We start from the raw sequence: 27,142 nt of genomic DNA on the forward strand, positions 1-27,142 counted from the left end.
CCTATGTCTTTACAAGAGATGTACAGTGCATTTGGAAAGTTCAGACCCCTTAACTTCCACATTTTGTTACATACGTATTTGTACCTTATTCCAAAATGTAGTAAATTATTTATTTTCATCAACACACAATACCCCATAATGACAAAGGGAAAACAGGTTATTTAGACATTTTTGCAAATGTATTAAAAATAAATATTTATGGAAGTATTCAGATCCTTTGCTATGAGACTCAAAATTGAGCTCAGGTGCATCATGTTTCCATTTATCATCCTTGATGTTTCTACAACTTGATTTGGAGTCCACCTGTGGTAAATTCAATCTATTGCTTGCACATGATCTGGAAAGGCACACACCTATCTACAGTTGAAGTCAGAAGTTTACATACACCTTACATTTTAAACTCAGTTTTTCACAATTCCTGACATTTTAAACATAGTCAAAATTCCCTGTCTTTAGTCAGTTAGGATCACCACTTTATTTTAAGAGTGAAATGTCAGAATAATAGTAGAGTGATTTATTTCAGCTTTTATTTCTTTCATCACATCCCAGTGGGTCAGAAGTTTACATACACTCAAATAGTATTTGCTAGCATCGTTTAACTTGGGTCAAACGTTTCGGGTAGCCTTCCACGAGCTTCTCACAATAATTTGGGTGAATTTTGGTCCATTCCTCCTCACAGAGCTGGTGTAACTGAGTCAGGTTTGTAGGCCTCTTTGCTCGCACACACTTTTTCAGTTCTGCCCACAACATTTCTATGGGATTGAGGTCAGGGCTTTGTGATGGCCACTCCAATACCTTGACTTTGTTGTCCTTAAGCTTTAACTTCCTGACTGATGTCTTGAGATGTTGCTTCAATATATCCACATAATTTTTCTCCCTCATGATGCCATCTATTTTGTGAAGTGCACCAGTCCCCCTGCAGCAAAGCACCCCCACAACATGATGCTGCCACCCCTGTGCTTCACAGTTGAGATGGTGTTCTTCGGCTTGCAAGCATCCCCTGTTTTCCTCCAAACATAACGATCGTCATTATGGCCAAACAATTCTATTTTTGTTTCATCAGACCAGAAGACATTTCTCCAAAAAGTACGATGTTTGTCCCCAAACCGTAGTCTGGCTTTTTAATTGCGGTTTTGGAGCAGTGGCTTCTTCCTTGATGAGCCGCCTTTCAGGTTATGTCATATAGGACTCATTTTACTGTGTATATAGATACTTTTGTACCTGTTTCCTCCAGCATCTTCACAAGGTCCTTTGCTTCTGTTCTGGGTCTGATTTGCACTTTTCACACCAAAGTACGTTCATCTCTAGGAGTCATAATGCGTCTCTTACCTAAGCGGTATGACGGCTGCGTGCTCCCATGGTGTTTATACTTGCGTACTATTGTTTGTACAAATGGACGTGGTACCTTAAGGCGTTTGGAAATTGCTAGTCTGTAAACAATTGTTGTAAAAATTACTTGTCTTGCACAAAGTAGATGTCCTAGCTGACTTGCCTAAACTATAGTTTGTTAACAAGCAATTTGTGGAGTGGTTGAAAATTGAGTTATAATGTCTCCAAACTAAGTCTATGCAAACTTCCGACTTCAACTGTGTATGAGGTTGATGGAATTGTCCGTAGAGCTCTGAGACAGGATTGTGTCGAGGCACAGATCTGAGGAAGGGCACCAAAAAATGTCTTTAATGTCCTCAAGAACACAGGGGCCTCCATCATTCTTAAATGGAGGAAGTTTGGAACCACCAAGACTCTTCCTCGAGCTGGCCGCCCGGCCAAACTGAGCCATTGGGGGAGAAGGGCCTTTGTCAGGGATGTGACCAATAACCTGATGGTCACTCTGACAGAGCTCCAGAGTTCCTCTGGAAATGGGAGAACTTCCCAGAAGGACAACCATCTCTGCAGCACTCCACCAACCAGGCCTTTATTTCTAGAGTGGCCAGACGGAAGCCATTCCTCAGGGCACATGACAGCCCACTTGGGGTTTGCCAAAGGGCACCTGAAGGACTCTCAGACCATGAGAAACACGATTCTCTTATCTGATGAAACCAAGATTAAATTCTGGCCTGAATTTCAAACATCACATATGGAGGAAACCTGGCACCATCCCTACGGTGAAGCATGATGTTGGCAGCATCATGCTGTGGGGATGATTTTCAGTGATAGGGACTGGAAGACTAGTCAGCATCGAAGAAAGATGAACGGAGCAAAGTACAGAGAGATCCTTGACAATAACCTGCTCCAGAGCGCCGAAGACGTGAATGTCGATTATGGCAGCCCACCGCACCTCTCTGATTCAGATGGGTTGGGTCAAATGCGGAAGACTCATTCAGTTGTACAACTGACTTGGTATCCCCCTTTCAACAAAGTACTGAGGAAAGGGTCTGAATACTTATGTAAATGTGATATTTCAGTTTAAAAAACTGCCTAAACCTGTTTTTGCTTAGTCATTATGGGGTATTGTGTGTGTGTGTGTGTGTGTGTGTGTGTGGATTGATTAAATACTTTTTCCCCCCTCAATTAGAATAAGACTAATGTCACAAAACGTGGAAAAATTCACGGGTTATTTTCCAAATGCACTGTACATGTGTGAGAGTAAGAGAATGTGTGGGTGCACGCTTGTGTGTGTTTTTGTCTATGTACTCTGCCATAATTAAGCCCTGGTCGGATGGAGGGCTGAATCACTAGCGGTTTAGGTGTAGGTGGATCAGGGGGACTGTGCTGATGACCAGGCCTTGTGCGTCTCCTTCCATCAGGCTAAGTGAGGTGACGCACGTCACCGATGAGAGACTGACAGCCTGTCATGAAATTACAGATTCTTTTTACTCCATCACTGTCTCGTTCTCTCTCTCTCTTTCTCTCACACTCTCGTTGACCCTCTCTCACTCTCGTTTACCCTCTCTCTCTTGTTGACTATTACTTGCACACTCACCCTTTCGTTCTCTGCCCCTGTCTCTCACTCTCTCTTGCACAATAAGCATCTCTCTGTTTCAATAGGCCAGACACTGACGTTTGTTTCTCTGTCCTACCTCTCCCTCAGAGCTACGCCCTGTACATCATTGGAGATGACAACGCAACTTCAGTTGATGTGTCAAAGTATCTGGCCAAGCTCTCTGCAGGTGGGTTTGTGTGTGTCTGATTATTGAGCAGTGTGTGCCCAAGATAATGAATAACCATTCCCGGGACGTGCCTCCCACGTGCCTTACGTGTGCCCACATGCATGTCACAGCGATTAGTCATTTCCGCACATGAGGGAAGAGGTTGTAAGGCGGTACTGCCATGCTGTCTCTGTCCTGTTTCTTTGTTTAAAAAGAGACTGAGAGATTCTGACATTTTAAGGCCTTGTTCTACTTACCAAGAGTTAGATGAACGGCGTACCTATTGGCTCCCGAGGTGCGCGTCGGTCTAAGGCACTTCATCTCCGTGCAAGAGGCATCATTACAGTCCCTGGTTCGAATCCAGGCTGTATCACAGCCGGCCGGGATTGGGAGTCGCATAGGCCGGTGCACAATTGGCCCAGCATCGTCCGGGTTTGGCTGGGGTAGGCCGTCATCGTAAATAAGAATTTGTTCTGAACTGACTTGCCTAGTTGAATTAAGGTTAAAATAAATCAAATGTTCAGTCAGTTAGCATTAGCTCGCAAACCAACCGCTAACTTCCTTTATACTGCACACATACAAATGGTATCTACGAGTTCATCTGACTCTGGGGAAGCAAAACAAATGCCAGAGTCTTGCAGTATCCTTTTAAGTTAAGTCTTCATTTGGCTATTGTTACTTTTACCGTTTTTAAAGGGGCTGCTATCAGCAGTAGCAAAGCGCTAATAGCAAAGCGCTCTCCCTGCCCCATTTCGGTAAAAAGCTGAGGGATGGGGCTGGAGAACTGTAACCATGCTCAAATTCATAGACTGACCATCCATGATATTACAATGATAGTTTTAACCATGTTTTGAGGCTATTTAGTGTTTGTTTAAATATACTTCGTTAACAATCTTATTTTTTGGGTACAACTAAACTCATGAGGCATTTATAATTTATATTCTTCAAGAATCAATGGGTACATGGCATCTGAAAATGTGTGTAGCAATTGCAGATTGCCCTTTTTAATGAAGTTTCCAAAGAAATGTCCTTTGAAGTAGCGCTGTAAATGTAAAGCTTCATTATTTGCAAGCATGATAATCTGAAGGGCATTTTGGAATCGAGTATGGGCATTATGGTGACGATTGTGAGGCTTTGTCATTCTCCTGTTTTCTCTGACCCATTTCACAATTCCTTTATTGTGACAACTGAACTACAGCACTCGTGTGGCGTCTCTCTCTCTCTCACAGGCCAGAAGAAGACTGTCATTGAATCAGCTTTGAGGAGGTAAAAACTTACCAGGAGCACTTCCTTCTTATAGACTCTTTATTCCCCATAAAGCATTTTCCCATAAAGCCAAAAGAAGGGGCGGCAGCGTAGCCTAGTGGTTAGAGTGTTGGACTAGTAACCAAAAGGTTGCAAGTTCAAATCCCCAAGCTGACAAGGTACAAATCTGTCATTCTGCCCCTGAACAGGCAGTTAACCCACTGTTCCTAGGCCGTCATTGAAACTAAGAATTTGTTCTTAACTGACTTGCCTAGTAAAATAAAGGTAAAATAAAAAAGGGTTCACTCCATTTTATTAACTGGGTAGTTTGTGTCCTGGATGCTGATTTGCTGAAAGCCATGGTATTTCAGACAATATACAATGGGTAGGACTCAAAAATACGTGTTTACTGTTATATTTATGTTGGTAACCAGTTTATAATGGCACTAAGGCACCTCTCGAGTTTGTGATATATGGCCCAATATACCACAGCTAAGGACTGTATCCAGGCACTCCACGAGGCTTCGGGCATAAGAACAGCCCTTAGCTGTGGTATATTGCTTAAATATACCTCTAGTAATAGTAACAGCTATAAACTAGACTCTTGTCCTAACATTTTAACCATGATTTTCCAACTTGAGACGGAGAAATGTAATCCCTGTTTCTCTTCCAGACCGAGCTGTATGAAGCCTGATGCTCCAAATGAAAGTTTGGCTGTAAAGCTTGTGGTTTGGCTAACATCAGAAGGTAAGACTTTACATCAGACCTAGAAACATCTCCACAGCCTGTCTGTTATTGCTATGCTATGGAGTATTTGCTGGTGTGAGACTCTTTTTACATTCATGTGTTGAATTTAGGTTTCACATTGAAAGACCTGGAATCTGTGCCCTTTGGTGTGGCTCTGCCCATCAGAGATGCTATCTACCAGTGTCGAGAGCAACCCTGCTCTGACTGGTCAGAGGATGTCTGCCTATTGATTGGGCGACAGGATCTCACCAAACAAGCACACAAAGTGACCGTGGCCAAAGGCAAAGCTGTAAGTGGGAGTTTCTGGGGTTATTGGATGGTTTGGGCTTCATCCTTTACAACCTTGTGGATTTAGAGTAAATGTTTCTGTTTCGTGTGTGTTTGTTTGTGTGTGTGTGTGTGTGTGTGTGTGTGTACTCAGACGGTAGGTCTGGGGCTGATGCTGGAGGCTCCAGCCACCACAGAGGCAGAGGAGGAGGAGGATGGTATGACAGATCTGAACCAGGACGTAATTAGTCTTATCTGGAGCCAGGACCTGCGCGTCCATGAGGCCAGACGTCTACTCCAGAGCTCCCGACCAGTCAGGGTCAGTGTGGTTCACCTGCCTGAGGTCAGCGACCACGAGTACATAGAGGAGAAGGAGAACAAGTGAGTAATATCGTTCAAGTGATTGCAGCTATCGTAGTCTCATTCAAAAGCAGTCTGGGCCCATGTTACAGGCTATATTCAAATTTTGCTTTGTTTCAACCTTGCTTTTTAAATTATTTTTTTGGTGTGCTCTGTAGTTAGCGGTTGGTATGTACACTGCTCCAAAAAATAAAGGGAACACTTAAACAACACAATGTAACTCCAAGTCAATCACACTTCTGTGAAATCAAACTGTCCACTTAGGAAGCAACACGGATTGACAATAAATTTCACATGCTGTTGTGCAAATGGAATAGACAACAGGTGGAAATTATAGGCAATTAGCAAGACACCCCCAATAAAGGAGTGATTCTGCAGGTGGTGACCACAGACCACTTCTCAGTTCCTATGCTTCCTGGCTGATGTTTTGGTCACTTTTGAATGCTGGCGGTGCTTTCACTCTAGTGGTAGCATGAGACGGAGTCTACAACCCACACAAGTGGCTCAGGTAGTGCAGCTCATCCAGGATGGCACATCAATGCGAGCTGTGGCAAGAAGGTTTGCTGTGTCTGTCAGCGTAGCGTCCAGAGCATGGAGGCGCTACCAGGAGACAGGCCAGTACATCAGGAGACGTGGAGGAGGTCGTAGGAGGGCAATAACCCAGCAGCAGGACCGCTACCTCCGCCTTTGTGCAAGGAGGAGCAGGAGGAGCACTGCCAGAGCCCTGCAAAATGACCTCCAGCATGTGTCTGCTCAAACGGTCAGAAACAGACTCCATGAGGGTGGTATGAGGGCCTGACGTCCACAGGTGGGCTGTAAGCACAACCCCCAACACCGTGCAGGACATTTGGCATTTGCCAGAGAACACCAAGATTGGCAAATTCGCCACTGGCGCCCTGTGCTCTTCACAGATGAAAGCAGGTTCACACAGAGCATGTGACAGTCTGGAGACGCAGTGGAGAACGTTCTGCTGCCTGCAACATCCTCCAGCATGACCGGTTTGGTGGTGGGTCAGTCATGGTGTGGGGGGGGCATTTCTTTGGGGGGCCGCACAGCCCTCCATGTGCTCTCCAGAGGTAGCCTGACTGCCATTAGGTACTGCGATGAGATCCTCAGACCCCTTGTGAGACCATATGCTGGTGCGGTTGGCCCTGGGTTCCTCCTAATGCAAGACAATGCTAGACTTCATGTGGCTGGAGTGTGTCAGCAGTTCCTGCAAGAGGAAGGCATTGATGCTATGGACTGGCCTGCCCGTTCCCCAGACCTGAATCCAATTGAGCACATCTGGGTCATCATGTCTCGCTCCATCCACCAACGCCACGTTGCACCACAGACTGTCCAGGAGTTGGCCACCTCATCAGGAGCATGCCCAGGCTTTATAGGGAGGTCATACAGGCACGTGGAGGCCACACACACTACTGAGCCTCATTTTGACTTGTTTTAAGGACATTTGTCAAAGTTGGATCAGCCTGTAGTGTGGTTTTCCACTTTAATTTGGAGTGTGACTCCAAATCCAGACCTCCATGGGTTGATAAATTTGATTTCCATGGATAATTTTTTGTGATTTTGTTGTCAGCACATTCTACTATGTAAATAAAACAGTATTTAATAAGAATATTTCATTCATTCAGATCTAGGATGTGTTATTTTAGTGTTATTTTTTTTGAGTGGTGTAGTTGTGTTGGCTATTGTTCTGATGCCTCTCTCTCTCCATCCCTCTCTCTGCTATCTCTCTGGGCAGACTGTTGCAGCTTTGCCAGCGTACCATGGCTCTGCCAGTCGGCAGAGGCCTGTTTACCCTCTTCTCCTACCACCCTGTGCCAACGGAGCCCCTACCAGTGCCCAAACTCAACCTTACTGGTACTGTATCCCTTAGGCCTTTCTCATACTGAGAGATTGTGTCTGTCTTCAAACTAGTACTGGCCAATATATCAAATTCATTTGAATGTATGTTTTTGCGTGATATTTCAAATGCCTGTATCGCAAGAATGACTTTTTTTTTGTATTTTTGGTGCACCTTCTCATTTACACCAGAGAGCTGAATATAATGACAAGATAACCCTACAATGGGAGTCGTTGTCCCAAAACCGGGAAGGCAGGCGACAAGCTTAGGTCCAAAATGAACCTCTAGAAACGCATTGAGCTTATTTTGGACAGGTTTTGGCGAGTGTGAAACCTCTCGCTTTGCCTTTTCCTCTCTGTTTACACACACCAAGCCCCTGCCACTCACACCAACAAAGTTGAGAGATCACTTCTTCCTCTCTGACAAGTGGTTTCAACTTGCTATTTGCATTTGAGGTTTGGTCCAACAGAATTGGTAATATGGCCACTGAAATACATGGAGACATTATTTTACTGTAACAGAGAAGATAAGCCTTCCAACGAGACCCTTTTTTATGTCTCAACTACACATTGTGCCCAGAGCAGACACTACTAAAACAGGAGTATCAATGAACGTTGATTCTGGAAAATGAATGCTCAGTTTGTTGCGCGCGGCATTGCGGTACCACATACCACAAGCAGCATTTTAGCCAAAGACTGTTATACTAGCTGTCTAGTCTGTGTTTTCTAAATGTGTAATTAGCATAAAACACAATTTTATAAGTAATGGGAAACTCGTTCTCATTCTGAGGAATAAGGAAGGCCACTTGATTTCAACATCTGAACAAAGTGGACAGGCTAGCATGCTGGTCAAACAGTTGGAGACGGACAGAAGGGTGTGTTCATAACGATTCAACTGTTCTACATTGTTAGCTAGCAAATAGATCCAAGTTGGCATATATAAAGATTAGCAAGCTACTCACTAGCACGTTGACTTGTGCTTGAGAGATTGTTTGAGACCTGTTTTGAATTTTCTATAATGCCTGCTACAAGAAGTTAGTCATTACATTCGTAACAAAAAGGGCATTTTCATAGAACGACTTGAAAACCAGATCAGGGATTATTGCAAAAAAGCAGGTTAAACTATGTTGATAAAATAATTTAATTGTTAGTGGGGCTTATATTTAGCCTTCATTTTACATGCCCTCAATTTTTTGAAATGCAGTATCTGACATTTACTTGTACATAAATCTTATTTAGAGAACATCGAAATCATGAATCTTAAGTTTGAAGAGAAAAATATATATATTTTTAGGCCATATTGCCCAACCCTACTTCAAACACGTTTACAGAAATAGTTATGACAAAACATCAAGTACAAGAATATGTTGTTTTTCCTTTGAAGATCTGAGTAAAAAGGCTTTTCTCAGTCTGTCTATGCAAGTTCAATCTCTGGGTGCGTTTTTAACAGCAGCCCACAAGAAAGCTCACAAAGCTCACTTTAGTCAGTCTGGATCTGTAATTACAGCTGGTGCTTCAGTGTGTTGCGTTTTAGGACAAGGGAAAGAATGCAATGTGTGTGATCACTGTGATGAGAAGCAGAAACTTATTTTGAACCCGGCAGGCCATGTTTACATTGCTCCTTGGTGCTAACGTGATTCTGGCCTAAATGTTGAGAATGCATGCATGCGTGTGGAGTTTGTCAGAATCCGATATGGAGTCCTGTGTTTCTGGTGACAGGTCGTGCGCCCCCTCAGAACACCATGGTAGATCTGAACAGCGGGAACATTGATGTTCCTCCCAACATGACGAGCTGGTCCAGCTTTCACAATGGGGTGGCTGCGGGCCTGAAAATCGCTCCGGCCTCCCAGGTGGACTCTGCCTGGATCGCCTACAACAAACCCAAGAGCCCCGAGCTGGCCAATGAGTATGCAGGCTTCCTCATGGCTCTGGGCCTCAACGGACACCTCACCAAGCTGGCCACACTCAACATACATGACTACTTAACCAAGGTGAGCATGCATGCAAACACAGGTTCTGCGGTTGAGTTTAGTCGTGTACCTTTTCTCATTACATGTTTTGAAGCTTCTCTAGATTGCACGTTGGTTTTAGCAGAAATTGTCTCTCGGCATCCTGTTATTTTTCTCACATGAAAGTGGGAAGGCCTCAGCGCGCTGAGAGCGGAGTTTCACTTTGACTTTTCCCTGGCAGTGACGCATAGCAACTTTCTCATTTCCAGTTAGGCCTGCCATAGAAGGCTGTGTGGTCACATCTTTCACATCTCTCAGCTCAGGAAAGATCAGTGGTTATTTACTACAGTATACGATTTTACTACTATTCTCATTCTTGCTAGCTTATCACCTGTGCCAGTACCGATGAGGCAACATTGGAGCACAACTTGTGAAGTTTTAAAGGTCTGCTGCTGTACTGTTAATTAGAATATTTTGACTAGCAGTCTTTAATGGCTGAAAATTAATATTGAATTATTTAAGTATGAAAGGGATCAGGTGATTTAGGCAAAATTAGTACTTTTAAATGTTCTCATTCTTTTTGTTACGTAGCGTAATTCTGTGATGAAGGAGAAAATAACTTAATTTAGGCTAAACTACAGTGTAGTTTGGTTCCCCCAAAAAGAGGAAGAGGGCAAAAAATGACCTCACTCAGCACATGTTGAGCAAAGAGCTCTGATCCGTTATAACCTCGTTGTTTTATACTAGCTCCCCATTTAGCCCTACACAGTAACTCATAATCTCTCTATTTGTTAATAAACAAGTGAACCCCTCTGTGTATAAACTCCATGGGGGACTAATGAAAATGGCTGCCGGTGTGTCCTCAGGGCCACGAGATGACAAGCATCGGGCTGCTCCTGGGTGTGTCTGCAGCCAAGCTGAGCACCATGGACATGTCAATCACCCGCCTGCTGAGCATTCACATTCCCGCACTGCTCCCGCCCACCTCCACTGAGCTGGATGTACCGCACAATGTTCAGGTGGCGGCCGTGGTGGGCATCGGCCTGGTCTACCAGGGCACAGGACACCGCCACAACGCGGAGGTGCTGCTCGCTGAGATCGGTCAGTGATAGATACATCCCTAATGAAGTAAATGTTTTGTTGTCCCGTGGGGATATTTGCAGGGAGGAGGGCATACAACACTAAATACAATACAAGACACAAACTGTTTTGACATGGAACTGCTGGTCCCACTTAAAACAAACAACTTATAAATGCTTTATAATTGCATATGTAGACTTCAGATGCAACAGATACGTCACATATCATTTATAAGTGTATGTCATGTTGTAAAGGGTGACATAACAGCACCCAACGTATGATGCATTGCACAGTCTAATTTGTTATGAGATTTTAGGATGGTTGTGCAAATTGTCCCATTTAATTCTTCAAGTTTTACTGAGAAATGTCCATACAGCATCTGCATGCCAACCATTTAATTTCATGGGGATATTCATTTTGATCTTTAGTTAATAGTGTTGTTTTGAATTATGTACGCTGAGCAAAGTTTAGCGCAGAAGATGTTAACAAATCGCACATATTTTGCCTAGTGGTGCGCGCTGTTGTTTTGGCCGCATGAGAGAGAGATTCGACCATTTGTACAATCATCCAGTAAGAAATTAGATGTTTTTTTGTCGTACAGTAACTTTCTATGCTATTTGGTTCTGTTATGTAGAGTAATATCATGTGATCTTGCAGACATTGATTCACTCATGCGCAGAATCATCTGAACTTTAGCTGTCGGAAGCAGGGTTTCTGAGAACTCTGATCTGCAGCCTTGCCCTTTTATTTATTCACCGTCTTTATTTAACCTGGTCAGTTTACTCCGAGCATATGTCATTGGCTTAGCATCACATTGTAGGCCTCACATGACAGTTACCCCTGACCTGCTCCAGGCCAGAACACAAGGTTTTCACCAGGTATGGCATTTGCATCACATCAATACATTTTCACACTGTTTCGATGGGGCAAGTCATTTCAGATGGAATCTCACACTTCATATCAGCATCTTAATTTGCATGGGTTATGTCAGCCTTTTATAAAGCACATTCTTTTTTTGGGAAATGTACATAGTGTGTTATCACATTTAGCAGTGCACCCTACATATGGAGCTGTTATGTCACCCTTTTAATAGTCCTTTTAGTTACAGTATGCTTAAGCCAGATGGTTTGTGAAGCGTCTATGTTGTGCCTGGATATTGAATAGATTATAGGTGCTGGCGCTCCAACCAAGATTTAAAAAATAGTCTGGACTGCTGAAGGCGGGCTCAGTCCTTAGAATGTACAACTGAAATGTCTAAGGAAGGTTCAGCACAACAGCCTTATTCTCTTCAATGATATGTATTGCTGTCACGTTTCGGAGCAAGCTTTGTTGTCAAGGCAGAACTTTCTCTAAGATGCGTTAGCAAAAAATATATACAGTGCCTTGCGAAAGTATTCGGCCCCCTTGAACTTTGCGACCTTTTGCCACATTTCAGGCTTCAAACATAAAGATATAAAACTGTATTTTTTTGTGAAGAATCAACAACAAGTGGGACACAATCATGAAGTGGAACGACATTTATTGGATATTTCAAACTTTTTTAACAAATCAAAAACTGAAAAATTGGGCGTGCAAAATTATTCAGCCCCCTTAAGTTAATACTTTGTAACGCCACCTTTTGCTGCGATTACAGCTGTAAGTCGCTTGGAGTATGTCTCTATCAGTTTTGCACATCGAGAGACTGACATTGTTTCCCATTCCTCCTTGCAAAACAGCTCGAGCTCAGTGAGGTTGGATGGAGAGCATTTGTGAACAGCAGTTTTCAGTTCTTTCCACAGATTCTCGATTGGATTCAGGTCTGGACTTTGACTTGGCCATTCTAACACCTGGATATGTTTATTTTTGAACCATTCCATTGTAGATGTTGCTTTATGTTTTGGATCATTGTCTTGTTGGAAGACAAATCTCCGTCCCAGTCTCAGGTCTTTTGCAGACTCCATCAGGTTTCCTTCCAGAATGGTCCTGTATTTGGCTCCATCCATCTTCCCATCAATTTTAACCATCTTTCCTGTCCCTGCTGAAGAAAAGCAGGCCCAAACCATGATGCTGCCACCACCATGTTTGACAGTGGGGATGGTGTGTTCAGAATGATGAGCTGTGTTGCTTTTACGCCAAACATAATGTTTTGCATTGTTGCCAAAAAGTTCAATTTTGGTTTCATCTGACCAGAGCACCTTCTTCCACATGTTTGGTGTGTCTCCCAGGTGGCTTGTGGCAAACTTTAAACGACACTTTTTATGGATATCTTTAAGAAATGGCTTTCTTCTTGCCACTCTTCCATAAAGGCCAGATTTGTGCAATATACGACTGATTGTTGTCCTATGGACAGAGTCTCCCACCTCAGCTGTAGATCTCTGTAGTTCATCCAGAGTGATCATGGGCCTCTTGGCTGCATCTCTGATCAGTCTTCTCCTTGTATGAGCTGAAAGTTTAGAGGGACGGCCAGGTCTTGGTAGATTTGCAGTGATCTGATACTTCTTCCATTTCAATATTATCGCTTGCACAGTGCTCCTTGGGATGTTTAAAGCTTGGGAAATCTTTTTGTATCCAAATCCGGCTTTAAACTTCTTCACAACAGTATCTCGGACCTGCCTGGTGTGTTCCTTGTTCTTCATGATGCTCTCTGCGCTTTTAACGGACCTCTGTGACTATCACAGTGCAGGTGCATTTATACGGAGACTTGATTACACACAGGTGGATTGTATTTATCATCATTAGTCATTTAGGTCAACATTGGATCATTCAGAGATCCTCACTGAACTTCTGGAGAGAGTTTGCTGCACTGAAAGTAAAGGGGCTGAATAATTTTGCACGCCCAATTTTTCAGTTTTTGATTTGTTAAAAAAGTTTGAAATATCCAATAAATGTCGTTCCACTTCATGATTGTGTCCCACTTGTTGTTGATTCTTCACAAAAAAATACAGTTTTATATCTTTGTTTGAAGCCTGAAATGTGGCAAAAGGTCGCAAAGTCCAAGGGGGCCGAATACTTTCGCAAGGCACTGTATCATTGATGTAAAATGTATTCCTTCAAATATGGTGCTTTGCTGATGGAGCTTACTCTGAAACTCCAATAAATATTGAAGTTAACAGATGTTGCTGCTTCCTGCAGGTCGACCCCCTGGTCCTGAGATGGAGTACTGTACAGACCGCGAGTCCTACTCCCTTGCCGCTGGGCTGGCCCTGGGCATGGTCTGTCTGGGGGTAAGTCTAGTAGTACACACTGCAATTACACTACTGGATCAGCTCTGCAGTAAGTTACTTACTGTATTCCTGTGTATGTAGAGAGGTAATAGAAAGAGGAAATGTTCTCACATGGAAAGCACTCTTCATACGTCAAAAGGCTGAGAAATCATAAAAGGGTGCTGAATGAAAAAGGTGACTAAATGCATCACTAGCATTCCCTCCAGGATGTGGATCATCTAAAAAAACAGAAGAGGAGAGTTTCTGTCACTGAATGACCCCTTCCCCTCCCACCCTCTTTCTACCTAGCATGGCAGTAACCTAATAGGTATGTCTGACCTGAACGTCCCTGAGCAGCTCTACCAGTACATGGTGGGGGGGCATCGACGCACCCACGCCGGCATCAACAGAGAAAAACACAAGTCCCCCAGCTACCAGATCAAGGTAAAGGGGAAAAAAAGCAAACGGCGAGACAACTTTCCTCAATTGTAGGCTGTTAGGTTCTAAATAAACGGAGTAAAAACTCACGGACCGCGAGTAAAGCGCAAACCAAGTTTATTCACCCACTGGGTCACACAGCTGCATAAGACAAAAACATGTTCCCACCAGCACAAATATTTATACCCCCCATTTAGACGGAGTCTCCTCCTTTCCTCTAAACATTACATCTTTGCAGGAAGTTAAGTGATGTGGGTAATAAACTGTTCCTTCTCCCTTCATGTGACCTGACCTCGTCCCCCATTACTCACTAATCCACAGCTATCCACCCTTATCAGTGACCGCAACCATGTGATTGCCGTTTCCCTTAGTACCATTCCAAGCCCCTGGCTCATATCCAAAGTCCATTGACCCCACCATATACATTCCTCCTATATATAAACATTAACTTATGGTGTAGCAAGTATTTCAAATTACAACCCAACAAAGCCTACTGTCCAGTTCATCCCCATCTAACATATAAACATTTTTCCTGATGGCACAAAACCAAGGTCTGACAGAATACACTGCCCATATACTTTGTCCCAACTGTGAGGGTTTCTGGTTATTGTCTCGGGTTTAAAAAAAAAGTTAATGCCCCTGTTCTTTGTGACAGGAGGGTGACACCATCAACGTGGACGTCACCTGTCCTGGAGCGACCCTAGCGCTGGCCATGATCTACCTGAAAACCAACAACAGGTGAGAATGGATTCCACCACCACCACTCTTATTCTCATATTAGATTAGCCTTCAACGAGACGCAATGTCCTATTCTCTTATACTTGATTCCACTCAGCATGCTCCCTGTAAGTAATGGACTCCATCTAATCTTACACGGTGCATCACAGCACATCTTGTCCCCAGCGCTCTAGCACATACAAAATGACTTCTTCAGTTATAAGCTATCACCTGGTTCTGGCTGTCAATAACACCTATTGTCACCCCTTCACAGGTCTATCGCTGATTGGCTGAAAGCTCCAGACACCATGTTCCTCCTGGATTTCATCAAACCAGAGTTTCTGCTTCTCAGGGTGAGTCAGTGCAGAGAAGCTCAGCTACTGTAGCCACTGTGTACTGGCCACTATGGACCTGCCTTATTCACAATACCAGACCCCAGAGTGTGCAAAGCTGTCAAGGCAAAGGGTGGCTACTTAGATTCTTCAAAAATATATTTTTTGATTTCTACTTGATTCCGTATGTGTTATTTCAGAGTTTTGATGTCTTCACTAATATTCTACAATGTAGAAAATAGTAAAAATAAAGAAAAACCCTGGAATGAGTAGTTGTGTCCAAACTTTTGACTGGTACTGTATATAATTCAAAATGTCTGATCCACTACCCTTACACATTGTCACTGTCTCCTCTCCCTCCTCAGACACTGGCCAGGTGTATCATCATGTGGGATGAGATTCTACCCAACTCGGAGTGGGTGAGCAGCAATGTGCCTCAGGTAACTGCCCTGAATATGCACACATGCACGAAAACCTCAGCTCATTAGACACAAGTCACTGCCAGCACAAACCTCTACTCCGGACAAGTGGTAATATCATTTCGGCCTCGGGTTCTTGGGGTGAACAGTGCAGAAGGTCCATAGACATTAGAGGTTCAATCTGAGGCTCTTAATGTTGTTAGTTAGTCATACTGTGTGATGAACTTGTTAATGAATGACATCAGTGCTAATAAGGAAACTAAGTTTCAGTCCTCAAATGACTCTTTACTGCCAAGCGTGCATGACTGAGGCAACAAGGCTCAATGGCATTTCCTCCATCTGGACCCATTTACACGTCAACAAGATCAAATTAGTTAATATCCCCAAAACAATGATAACAATGATTATAGAATCAAAGATCGGTTTGCTTTGTTTTGAATCCAGATAATCCAAGAGAACATTGGGAACCCAGTGGTTTCAGAGGATTTGAACATGGAAACTTTAGCGTGAGTACAAACTGACTTTACGTAAAGTTTCCTTAGCTCTCTCCGCATGGCTGGATTTGAGTTTGTGTGTTTAGTCTCATAATGATGTGTGTGTGACAACTCCTGTCCTCAGCCAAGCCCATGACTACATAATTGCTGGAGCATGCATGGCGGTGGGATTTCGCTTCGCTGGCTCGGCCAACTCGGACGCATTCGACTGCTTGGTAAGAAGAGCAAACTTAAAAATAAGTTAGTTTTTGACTAGTTCGTCTCTAACCCTTCTGTTTCTCGCACAGTACAAGTTTGCAAGGAGTTTCATGCAGTGTTTGACATCAGCGACAGCAACGGTTGTAAGTTTCACTGCTTTCATATTTCTCCCAACCATAATGTCCATTTACGCCAATAGAATACACTCAAGCTCCAAATCACCACAACCAATTTTTCTATCTGTGTCTCTGTGTGTCTCCTATGCTAGACGGGCCACTATAACCTGCAGACATGTCTGAGCATGGTGCTGCTGGCCCTGTCCATGGTGATGGCTGGTTCTGGTAACCTGAAGGTGCTGCAGCTCTGCCGCTTCCTCCACAAGAGGACCAGTGGAGAGATGAACTATGGCTTCCACATGGCCCACCACATGGCCCTGGGCCTGCTCTTCCTGGGAGGAGGGAGGTGAGACATGTTTTCACAACAGGTTTCAGCCAGCCTCTCCAATGATCATAGCTGACATTAATATTTATTGTACTGTCTTTTGCATTGAAAGTAAATCAAACATTATCTAGTCAAGGGATGTTTTACTTTTCACCTGTCATTTGTATCCGTATCAATATTGATTGTATGTTTTGCTACAACACGTGTATAATGAGTTCATGAGGGGTGTCCTGTTATGTGAGTGTTCTTTATAACAAATAGTTCAAATATTCCAGGGCTATGCATCAGTGACTATGGGGTATCTAGTTTTATGTAACAATACTCATTACTGACGCTAAATCTGTCTCCTTATCAACATTTTACTGGACAAACCCTTTGATTTTAGACTTGCTGTTTTTAGACTTGCTTATTTTAGGGCTGACAATTGCAGGCCCACAACTTCAAGGTCGCAATTTGAATGCCCTTATTGTAGTATTCTCAGCCTATTCCGGCCTTGAACATACGCCTGCGTAAGGAAAGATTGTAGTGGGGATCAGACATATGGCGTCTTTCTTTTAATCTTTTCTTGCACTCACTCTATCTTTTTCTCTCTCTGGATGTGGTCTGTGGATAATTATTTCATCCTGCATAGTAACCAATCACCATACAGCCCTGCCAGTCTGGCTTTCATCATAGAACCTGAAGTGAAACATTTATCTTCTCATTTTGTGTAGCTACAGAGTTCCACAATGAGCCTAGTCTCAGCATAGGGAATGGGTCAATTCAAACATAGTAATATTGCTCAGGGACAAGTTTCTGAAAATGAATTTGAGAAGCGCTAAATGAACAGCCATTCTCAGTGAATATGTTACTCTACAGTTCAAGATGAGATCAGTGTTGAGCAAACATAAGTTGACTGTTGCTCTGTATGTTTGTGGGCCTTGTTATCAAGCTGACTTGTGTTGTAAATAGTGCTGTTTTTTCACCTCTGTCTGTAATACACTTCGTAAAAACAGGAACATCCCAGCCAGTTCTCTTTATCTGTTGCCATGGAGAGTGGATGAGTGGCAGCTCGTGGGTTGAGAATTAATCTCTTCAGTTGGTATTTTAAGAGGAGGCGAGGCAACCCCTCACCTACACTAACCCGAACAAGTGATTTTTCTCTCCAAGCCGACACAATGGTTTGAACCAGCCTAAGCACACACTTAAGTGCAGTCATTTAAAAAAATATGTTTTTTTAAGTAGGGTTTTATGAGCACAAATTACGTCAGGTGCCTAGCATTTCAAAACTGTTTTGCCCAGGCCAAATTCCTCATTTGTTCTTTGGATCTATTCGCCAAAAAAGGATTCTATTGTAATATGTGCCAACATCAACACTGATGTGATGTGCCTGTTTGTTTACATTTATGTCTGTATCCATGATGTAGTGGTCTGATGTTATCCCATTGTCCTCTCACAGGTACACTCTCAGCACCTCCAACTCAGCCATCGCTGCCTTGCTTTGTGCTCTCTACCCCCATTTCCCTGCCCACAGCACAGACAACCGGTAAGACACATAACCTCAGGGAATACAAACAATAGGTACAGCTTATCAGAGCTCTAAAATGGCAGGATAGACAGAGCTCTAACGTAATGGCATAGACTTTCAATGACCATAATGAATTTGGTGTGTACTGTTTTTGAAAGTATTGCTGTTTTGAGCTGTAGATTTTAACAATAACAAAATGGGCTGTGAGACGGGGAGGGAGTGTTACATGAGGCGAGATAAGAAAGTCATCAGAACTTCTACTGACAGAGCCAAGTCAAGCTCTCTAATAAGTCCATGACCATAATTAAGAGTAGTTAAAGAATACCATATAGACGAGGGCTATTCAAGTATTGCATATTTTTTGTTTCTACCTGGTAGGTGGTTTATCAATTGATTTGTAGATGATTAGACAATGTTCACTCATCTGGTCAGTTCTGGCAGGTTCTGACTCAGTTGTTGATTAAGTTTAATCAAGTTGATTTGATTTAGAAGGAAAGGGTGAAAAGCAGCAATGCTGTGGCTCTCCAGGTCCTTAATGTAAAATGTTTGTGTGTGTGATCTCTGTGCTTCAGGTACCACCTGCAGGCTTTGCGTCACCTGGGTGTCCTGGCGGCTGAGCCTCGTCTGCTGGTCCCAGTCGACGTGGACACACTGAAACCCTGCTACGCCCTGCTGGACGTCACATACAAGGTATTCAACTCAATGAGTTAGTCCCCAGTCAAAATACAACCTGTTGAGACCAATGCATGGTCATAACTCCCATTAAGTGTCAACCTAGCTGTGTCTGCTATGACCTTCATGTGTGATACCTTCAAGATGAGTCTGACTCATTCATTCAGAATTAAATCCACGTGTTAAAACAATCACTGGAGACCCATGAACTTGAAAATGATGAAACTAAACAGGTGTTAATAGAGGGAAGTTAACATTTTGGAATGCACTTCCCAGTTTCAGTTTTGCATGTTCTCATCTGAACCCTCACTATAGAGTTGATTGGTACAGTGTGCACTTGTATTAGTAAGAGGCAATAGCAGAAGTGTAAGCCACATGCAATTCCTTAGAATTTGGCCCTGCTAATAGTAGTAGCAACAAGCAACTGTTGACTTCCCTGTATTTAATAGTGATCTTGTTACACAGGAGAACTCAAGTTGAACCTTTTCATTCTCATTTACTGAAAGCGTCATAGGTGTACGACTGGGCGCTCTCTTGCGTCATAAATGTTCCTGTGAACATAACCGTAGTTGTCACTTCCTCTATTTAGCCTTATTTGAGGAGGCTTTGGTACTGTGTGTCTGTCATTTCATTATTAGCCTAAAATTACATGCGCACATTTTTTTTTCCTTTATTTAACTATTGAAGAACAAATTCTTATTTACAATGATGGCCTACCAAAAGGCCTCCTGCCGGGACGGGGGATTAAAAATACGAAAACCGTTAATAGAAATATAGGACAAAACACACATCACAACAAGAAAGCCAACACAACATTACATAGAGACTGAAGATGACAACATAGCAAGGCAGCAACACATGACAACACAGCATGGTAGCAACACAACATGACAACAACATGGTAGCAACACAACATGGCAGCAGCACAACATGGTAGCAGCACAAAACATGGTACAAACATTATTGGGCAAAGACAATAGCACAAAGGGCAAGAAGGTAGAGACAACAATATATCATGCAAAGCAGCCACAACTGTCAGTAAGAGCGTCCATGATTGAGTCTTTGAATGAACAGATTGAGATAAAACTGTCCAGTTTGAGTATTTGTTGCAGCTCGTTCCAGTTGCTAGCTGCAGCAAACTGAAAAGGCGAGCGACCCAGGGATGTGGGGACCTTTAACAGAATGTGACTGGCAGAACAGGTGTTCTATGTGCTCAATATATTGTTCTTGGGCACAGGGACATACAACAAGGTAACCTGCCTAAATTACTACCGACCCCGTAGCATTCACGTCTGTAGCCATGAAGTTCTTTGAAAGGCTGATCATGGCTCACATCAACACCATTATCCCAGAAACCCTAGAACCACTGCAATTTGCATACCACCCCAACAGATCCACAGATGATGCAATCTCTATTGCACTCCACACTGCCCTTTCACACCTGGACAAAAGGAACATGTGAGAATGCTTTTCATTGACTTCAGCTCAGCGTTCAACACCATAATGCCCTCGAAGCTCATCACTAAGCTAAGGACCCTGGGACTAAATAACTCCCTCTGCAACTTGATCCTAGACTACCTGATGGGCCGCCCCCAGGTGATAAAGGTAGATAACAACAACACCCTGATCCTCAACACGGGGGCCCCTCAGGGGTGCGTGCTCAGTCCCCTCCTGTACTCCCTCTACACTCATGACTGCACGGCCAGACACGACTCCAACACCATCATTAAGTTTGCAGATGACACAACAGTTGTAGGTCTGATCATCACAAAGACGAGACCGCCTATAGGGATGAGGTATGAGACCTGGCCGTGTGGTGCCAAGACAACAACCTATCCCTCAACGTGATCAAGATAAAGGAGATGATTGTGGACTACAGGAAAAGGAGGACCGAGCACACACCCGTTCTCATTGACGGGCTGTAGTGGAGCAGGTTGAGAGCTTCAAGTTCCTTGGTGTCCACATCAACAACAAACTGTCATGGTCCAAACACACCAAGAGTCGTGAAGAGGGCACGACACAACCTATTCCCCCTCAGGAGATTGGAAAGATTTGTCATGGGTCCTCAGATCCTCAAAGTTTACAGCTGCACAATCAAGAGCATCCGGTCTGGTTGCATCACTGCCTGGTATGGCAACTGCTCGGCCTCCGACCCCAAGGCACTTCAGAGGGTAGTGTGTACGGCCCAGTGTAACACTGGGGCCAAGCTTCCTGCCATCCAGGGCCTCTATACCAGGTGGTGTCAGAGGAAGAACCTAACGATTGTCAGACTCCAGCCACACAAGTCATAGACTGTTTTCTCTGCTCCCGCACGGCAAGCAGTACCGGAGCGCCAAGTCTAGGTCCAAGAGGCTTCTAAACAGCTTCTACCCCCAAGTCATAAGACTCCTGAACATCTAATCAAATGGCTACCCAGACTATTTCCATTGCCCCCCCCCCCCCCATATCTTTTTCGATGCTGCTAGTCTCTTATCTATGCATATTCACTTTAACTCTACCTACATGTACAAATTACCTCGACTAACCGGCGCCCCCTGCACATTGACTCTACCGGTACCCCCTGTATATAGCCTCGCTCTTGTTATTTTACTGCTGCTCTTTAATTATTTGTTACTTTTTTATTTCTTTATGTATTTTTCTTAACTTTATTGTTAGTTAAGGGCTTGTAAGTAAGCATTTCACTGTAAGGTCTATATACCTGTTGTATTTGGTGTATGTGACAAATAACATGTGATTTCATATGGAGGATGAGGGCTGCAGTTAATATCTCAGATAGGGGGGAGTGAGGCCTGAGATGATGATGTGGCAGGGGACACTTTGCTTCTTCAAAGTCCAATATCTTGAAAACATGACTTCTGACATGCAACTGATTTTGGGACTGTATCAACAGTGGACTAATTTAAAAAATACCAAAATATAATTTTTGCCTGGAGTTTTCCTTGAAGGTCTGCTGAAGGTTGGGTTTGCGGGTTCACCATGAAGTGCTCCTTATTTCAATTACTCTGGAACAGCAGAGGGAGAGCCATGCGGCGCACATCAATTATAATGACACCCCCTGCATATGTGCAATCACACACTTCACCTCTGCACGTACACACACACACTGCATATTTCGATGTTCACTATGATGTTGCATTGCAGCACACGTGTACATGATTTGAATGTGTACATGGTGAATTTAAATTTAAAAAAATTGCGCACAGAGCTTTAGTCCATGTTTCAGTTCATGTTACGTATGATGGCTTTGTGTTTCTGTGTTAATTTCTTCTTGAAAGTCTTCAGAGCATATTTATTGTTTTTTTTCTCTGTATCAGGAGACTCCATGGTATGAGGAGACTACAGTGGAGCTGATGGCCCCCACCATGTTGCCTGAGCTGCAGCTCCTCAGAAAGGTAGAAGGAAATGTAGTACTTTATCAGACAAATGTAGTCAGGCTGCACAATCTTTCTGTTTAGTCTTGTCAAGCAGGATGGTTGATGTCAACATGTTTGTTTGGAAATTAGTAATGCGATTTGGACTTTTATAAGCTTTTCTTTCTTCCCTGTATTGTATTATAAAAAGGAAGTAAGGTCACTTAGTGTGGTCAAACTCGGCTATTACAAGAAAATAATATGATATTTCCACATTGTTCTCAAAATAAAGTTTAAAAAAGTATTGTCTGACCTACTTGTTTTAATTTGCTTACAGGTGAAAGTAAAAGGACCAAGATACTGGGAGCTGTCCATAGACATGAGTAAAGGGACTCAACATCTAGAGTAAGTCCTCCACTTGTATGTGAAAAGTTTCTGGCCAAATATACAGATTCATTTCATAATATTTCTGTGGGTGAGAAGTTACCTGGTCTATGTCCAGTGATGTCTTTACGATACAAAGAGTTTGTGATGTGCTACTGTAATGATTGATAATGGCCGCAAATGTTTTGTCCATACTAACGAGCTACCAAAATTTGTGTATTTGACTATATAAACTCAGCAAAAAAAGAAACGTCCCTTTTTTAGGACCCTGTCTTTCAAAAATAAGATAATTTGTAAAAATCCAAATAACTTCACAGATCTTGATTGTAAAGGGTTTAAACTGTTTCCCATGCTTGTTCAATGAACCATAAACAATTAATGAACATGCACCTGTGGAACGGTCGTTAAGACACTAACAGCTTACAGACGGTAGGCAATTAAGGTCACAGTTATGAAAACTTAGGACACTGAAGAGGCCTTTCTACTGACTCTGGAAAAACACCAAAAGAAAGATGCCCAGGGTCCCTGCTCATCTGCGTGAAAGTGCCTTGGGCATGCTGCAAGGAGGCATGAGGACTGCAGATATGGCCAGGGAAATAAATTGCAATGTCCGTACTGTGACACGCCTAAGACAGCGCTACAGGGAGACAGGACGGACAGCTGATCGTCCTCGCTGTGGCAGACCACATGTAACAACACCTGCACAGGATTGGTGCATCCGAACATCACACCTGCGGGACAGGTACATCACAACTGCTCGGGCAGTTATTGTTGCCATCCAAATCAAATTTTATTGGTCACATACACGTTTAGCATAATGTTAACCATGTGTATGTGACCAATAAAATTTGATTTGATTTGGATGGCAACGACTGCCCGAGTTACACCAGGAATACACAATCCCTCCATCAGTGCTCAGACTGTCCGCAATAGGCTGAGAGAGGCTGGACTGAGTGCTTGTAGGCCTGTTGTAAGGCAGGTCCTCACCAGACATCACCGGCAACAACGTCGCCTATGGGCACAAACCCACGGTCGCTGGACCATACAGGACTGGCAAAAATTGCTCTTCACTGACGAGTCGCGGTTTTGTTTCACCAGGGGTGATGGTCGAATTTGCGTTTATCATCTAAGGTATGAGCGTTACACCGAGGCCTGTACTCTGGAGCAGGATCGATTTTGAGGTGGCAGGTCCGTCCATGGTCTGGGGCGGTGTGTCACAGCATCATCAAACTGAGCTTGTTGTTATTGCAGGCAACCTCAATGCTATGCGTTACGGGTAAGACATCCTCCTCCATCATGTGGTACCCTTCCTGCAGGCTCATCCTGACATGACCCTCCAGCATGACAATGCCACCAGCCATACTGCTCGTTCAGACAGAAATGTCAGTGTTCTGCCATGGCCAGCGAAGAGCCCGGATCTCAATCCCATTGAGCACTTCTGGGACCTGTTGGATCGGAGGGTGAGGGCTAGGGTCATTCCCCCCCAGAAATGTCTGGGAACTTGCAAGTGCCTTGGTGGAAGAGTGGGGTAACATCTCACAGCAAGAACTGGCAAATCTGGTGCAGTCCATGAGGAGGAGATGCACTGCAGTACTTAATGCAGCTGGTGGCCACACCAGATACTGACTGTTACTTTCAATTTCTGTTTGTCACATGTCTGTGGAAATTGCTCAGTTTATTTTGGTCGTTGAATCTTATGTTCATACAAATATGTACACATGTTTAATGAAAATAAACGCAGTTGACAGTGAGGGGACGTTTCTTTTTTTGCTGAGTAAACATCTCTATATATGTGTTGTAGGTCCATTCTTTCCAGAGATGGGGTTCTGTATGTGAAGCTGCGTGCGGGGCAGCTGCCCTATAAGGACGACCCTCGGGGTTGGAAGAGTCTATTAGCGCCCAACGTCAACAACAGGAACTCAGAAGTCCGCACATTCAAGGTACAAACATCCTCGCTCTCCGCTTACAATCCAATCCTTTTATGGTGCAAAAGAGGCACAACATGTTTCTATGTTAATGCTACTTTAGCACTATAGTAATATTGTATACATAGAAGGTTCAGTCATACTTTACCATGCAGGTCATATTTGAGAAGGTCTGGTTACAAATTTCCTAGGTGGCAAAGTCCTGTTGGGTATGGCTTGCATACGGTATTTTTTAATTTAACCTTTATTTAACTAGGCAAGTCAGTTTTAAGAACAAATTATTATTTACAATGACGGCCAACCGAGACAGAGGGTTAACTGCCTTGTTCAGGGGCAGAACGACAGATTTGTACCTTGTCAGCTCGGGGATTCGATCCAGCATCCTTTTGGTTACTGGCCCAACGCTCTAACCACTGGGCTATCTGCTAGACCAGTACACACATGTATTTCATTAGTATGTCAAGGTTGAGGAAATTGAATAGCTGAAATCAGTATAATAGACCTAGTATAATGAGTCAGAAAGGGTACAAATAGGTCAATTTATGCTCATATAATCCCAGTATAACAAGGAGTAGTCACGTGACGTCACTCTGGAGTGGCAGAACGAAACCAATGTCTTGACAGTATATTTCCTTGTTTTTTCTCCCACAGCCCGAGGCCATCTCAACCTTCACCTCCGACGCTGCCTTGGTCTCCTTTGCTGAGTACTTTTGTAAATCCTCGGAGAGCGTGAAACATGTGAGTTGATTAGGAAAGTATGGTATATGGTGCAGCAGGAGGCACGTTTCAGCGATAGGTTAACATTCAAACACAGAGGAGAAATTTGACTTAGACTGCCTATGTCTCTCCCCTTGTGAATGCACTTGTTAATTACTTGAATCCTATTTACACCAGTTACAAATTATATCTGTATATGTAATTGGAGACAGTGAAATTGAAGGAGATTGGTGATAACCTTATGTTCATGATTTTATTTAAATTATTGAAACACCCTTCACTGTCCTATTTTATAATTCCGTTTTTTCTCTGATTGTTCAATTGATAAGCTCGCACTGAATGGCGCTTATATTTACTGTTGTCTTTGTCCAGAAACGGGACACTTTGGCCTTATTCTCTGCCATTCTATATGAGTGTGTTACTCAGGAGAACCCTGAGATGCTGCCGACATACATCGCTATTGATCAGGTAAGAAACATAGAAATTACCCATACAATAGCAACAGTGGTTTCTCCAACCCTGTTCCTGGAGAGCTAACCTTTAGGATCTCGCTCCAACCCCAGTTGTAACTAACCTGATTCAGTTTGTCAACATGCTAATTATTAGAATAATGTGCACTAGATGAGGGTTGGAGTAAAAACCTACAGAACGGTAGTTCTCCAGGAACAGGGTTGGATAGCCCTGATGTACATGCTCCCTCTCATAAAATGCAACTGTATTACTGTTAGTTAAAAAGATTCACTTTGCAGAAATTGCTCTGCCATTTACTGGTTGCTAAAGTTGTAATTGTTCCCTAATTTCTGTTTATGTGATGAAACAAGCAAGTATAGTGTAGAGAATCATTCACCATCTAAACCACTGTGAAATATACTTTCCGTAACCAAAAGTAAAAGACACAGAAAACAAAACTTAAGCACGGGAAGCATAGAAATGGAGTACATGGAACAGATCTACCGCTTCTTAGACTTGCTTTCAATGAGAATAACAGATCTATAATAAGTTTTCATAGATTTACTTTTCACACTGCAAACTGATGTCACTTCAATGTGCTCTCGATTGTATTTCTCCAATGTCTTCTCTCTCTCTCTGTGTGTGTGTGTGTGTGTTAACTGTTTTCTCCCGCAGGCGGTACGGACCCTGGAGCAGACGGAGATGTGTGAGACGTTTGCTCTGTGGCAAATGAGACTGGTGTTGGAGCTGTGTGAGAGCAGGGTGTTGCAGCACAGACTGAGGGAGGGGGCACAGGGCAGGGGGCTGCTGCTCAGCTCTGAGTTCCTGCCTGTCATGAAAAACTCTGCTGATGGCACCCTGGACCGCTGGCTCACTGGTGAGCAGTCTCAACACAGTGGGAGAGGCACAGAGGATAGACTATTAACACATCAACTATTAACACATTGAATGAACTGTACATTTGAATGTACAAAGTACAGTTTGTACCAGTGTGTACCTGTACTGTGACACACAGTTCCCATCAATGGGACTGTACGTGCCAGAACATGTCTTTGGGTGTGACAACAAAAGACGTGGGAGGTGATTATGCCAGGCTTTCTTTCTCATGAAATATTGGCAAGTGGCAACCATCAATAGAAAACGGATTGTGATAGTCTTAAATTAGGAATAAATAAAATAAAATGTTTTGTCACATGCTCCGAACACAACAGGTGTAGACAATACCGTGAAATGCTTACTTACAAGCACTTAACCAACAATGCAGTTTTAAGAAAATATTTACTAAATAAACTAAAGTAATTTTTTATTTTTATTTTTTAAGTAAGATAATAAACAAA

General features: G+C 43.2%; 1 protein-coding gene across 1 annotated transcript in view; it reads left to right on the forward strand.

Moving 5' to 3' along the window:
- LOC135512246 (anaphase-promoting complex subunit 1-like) overlaps positions 1-27,142 on the forward strand; it is a 58,913-nt gene that overhangs the window by 26,883 nt on the left and 4,888 nt on the right. The window contains exons 23-47 of the mRNA XM_064934067.1: positions 3,032-3,110; positions 4,319-4,355; positions 5,008-5,081; positions 5,192-5,370; positions 5,503-5,729; positions 7,450-7,568; positions 9,270-9,541; positions 10,366-10,600; positions 13,691-13,782; positions 14,071-14,205; positions 14,855-14,937; positions 15,191-15,269; positions 15,614-15,688; positions 16,112-16,173; positions 16,286-16,376; positions 16,449-16,502; positions 16,628-16,821; positions 18,239-18,325; positions 18,880-18,997; positions 22,294-22,371; positions 22,667-22,734; positions 24,515-24,653; positions 25,290-25,376; positions 25,728-25,823; positions 26,481-26,682. Coding sequence (XP_064790139.1) covers positions 3,032-3,110; positions 4,319-4,355; positions 5,008-5,081; positions 5,192-5,370; positions 5,503-5,729; positions 7,450-7,568; positions 9,270-9,541; positions 10,366-10,600; positions 13,691-13,782; positions 14,071-14,205; positions 14,855-14,937; positions 15,191-15,269; positions 15,614-15,688; positions 16,112-16,173; positions 16,286-16,376; positions 16,449-16,502; positions 16,628-16,821; positions 18,239-18,325; positions 18,880-18,997; positions 22,294-22,371; positions 22,667-22,734; positions 24,515-24,653; positions 25,290-25,376; positions 25,728-25,823; positions 26,481-26,682 — 2,962 coding nt within the window. The remainder of the gene's footprint in view (positions 1-3,031; positions 3,111-4,318; positions 4,356-5,007; positions 5,082-5,191; positions 5,371-5,502; positions 5,730-7,449; positions 7,569-9,269; positions 9,542-10,365; positions 10,601-13,690; positions 13,783-14,070; positions 14,206-14,854; positions 14,938-15,190; positions 15,270-15,613; positions 15,689-16,111; positions 16,174-16,285; positions 16,377-16,448; positions 16,503-16,627; positions 16,822-18,238; positions 18,326-18,879; positions 18,998-22,293; positions 22,372-22,666; positions 22,735-24,514; positions 24,654-25,289; positions 25,377-25,727; positions 25,824-26,480; positions 26,683-27,142) is intronic.

Source organism: Oncorhynchus masou, chromosome 24 (genome assembly GCF_036934945.1).
Source record: "Oncorhynchus masou masou isolate Uvic2021 chromosome 24, UVic_Omas_1.1, whole genome shotgun sequence".
In the NCBI taxonomy this organism is placed as follows: domain Eukaryota; kingdom Metazoa; phylum Chordata; class Actinopteri; order Salmoniformes; family Salmonidae; genus Oncorhynchus; species Oncorhynchus masou.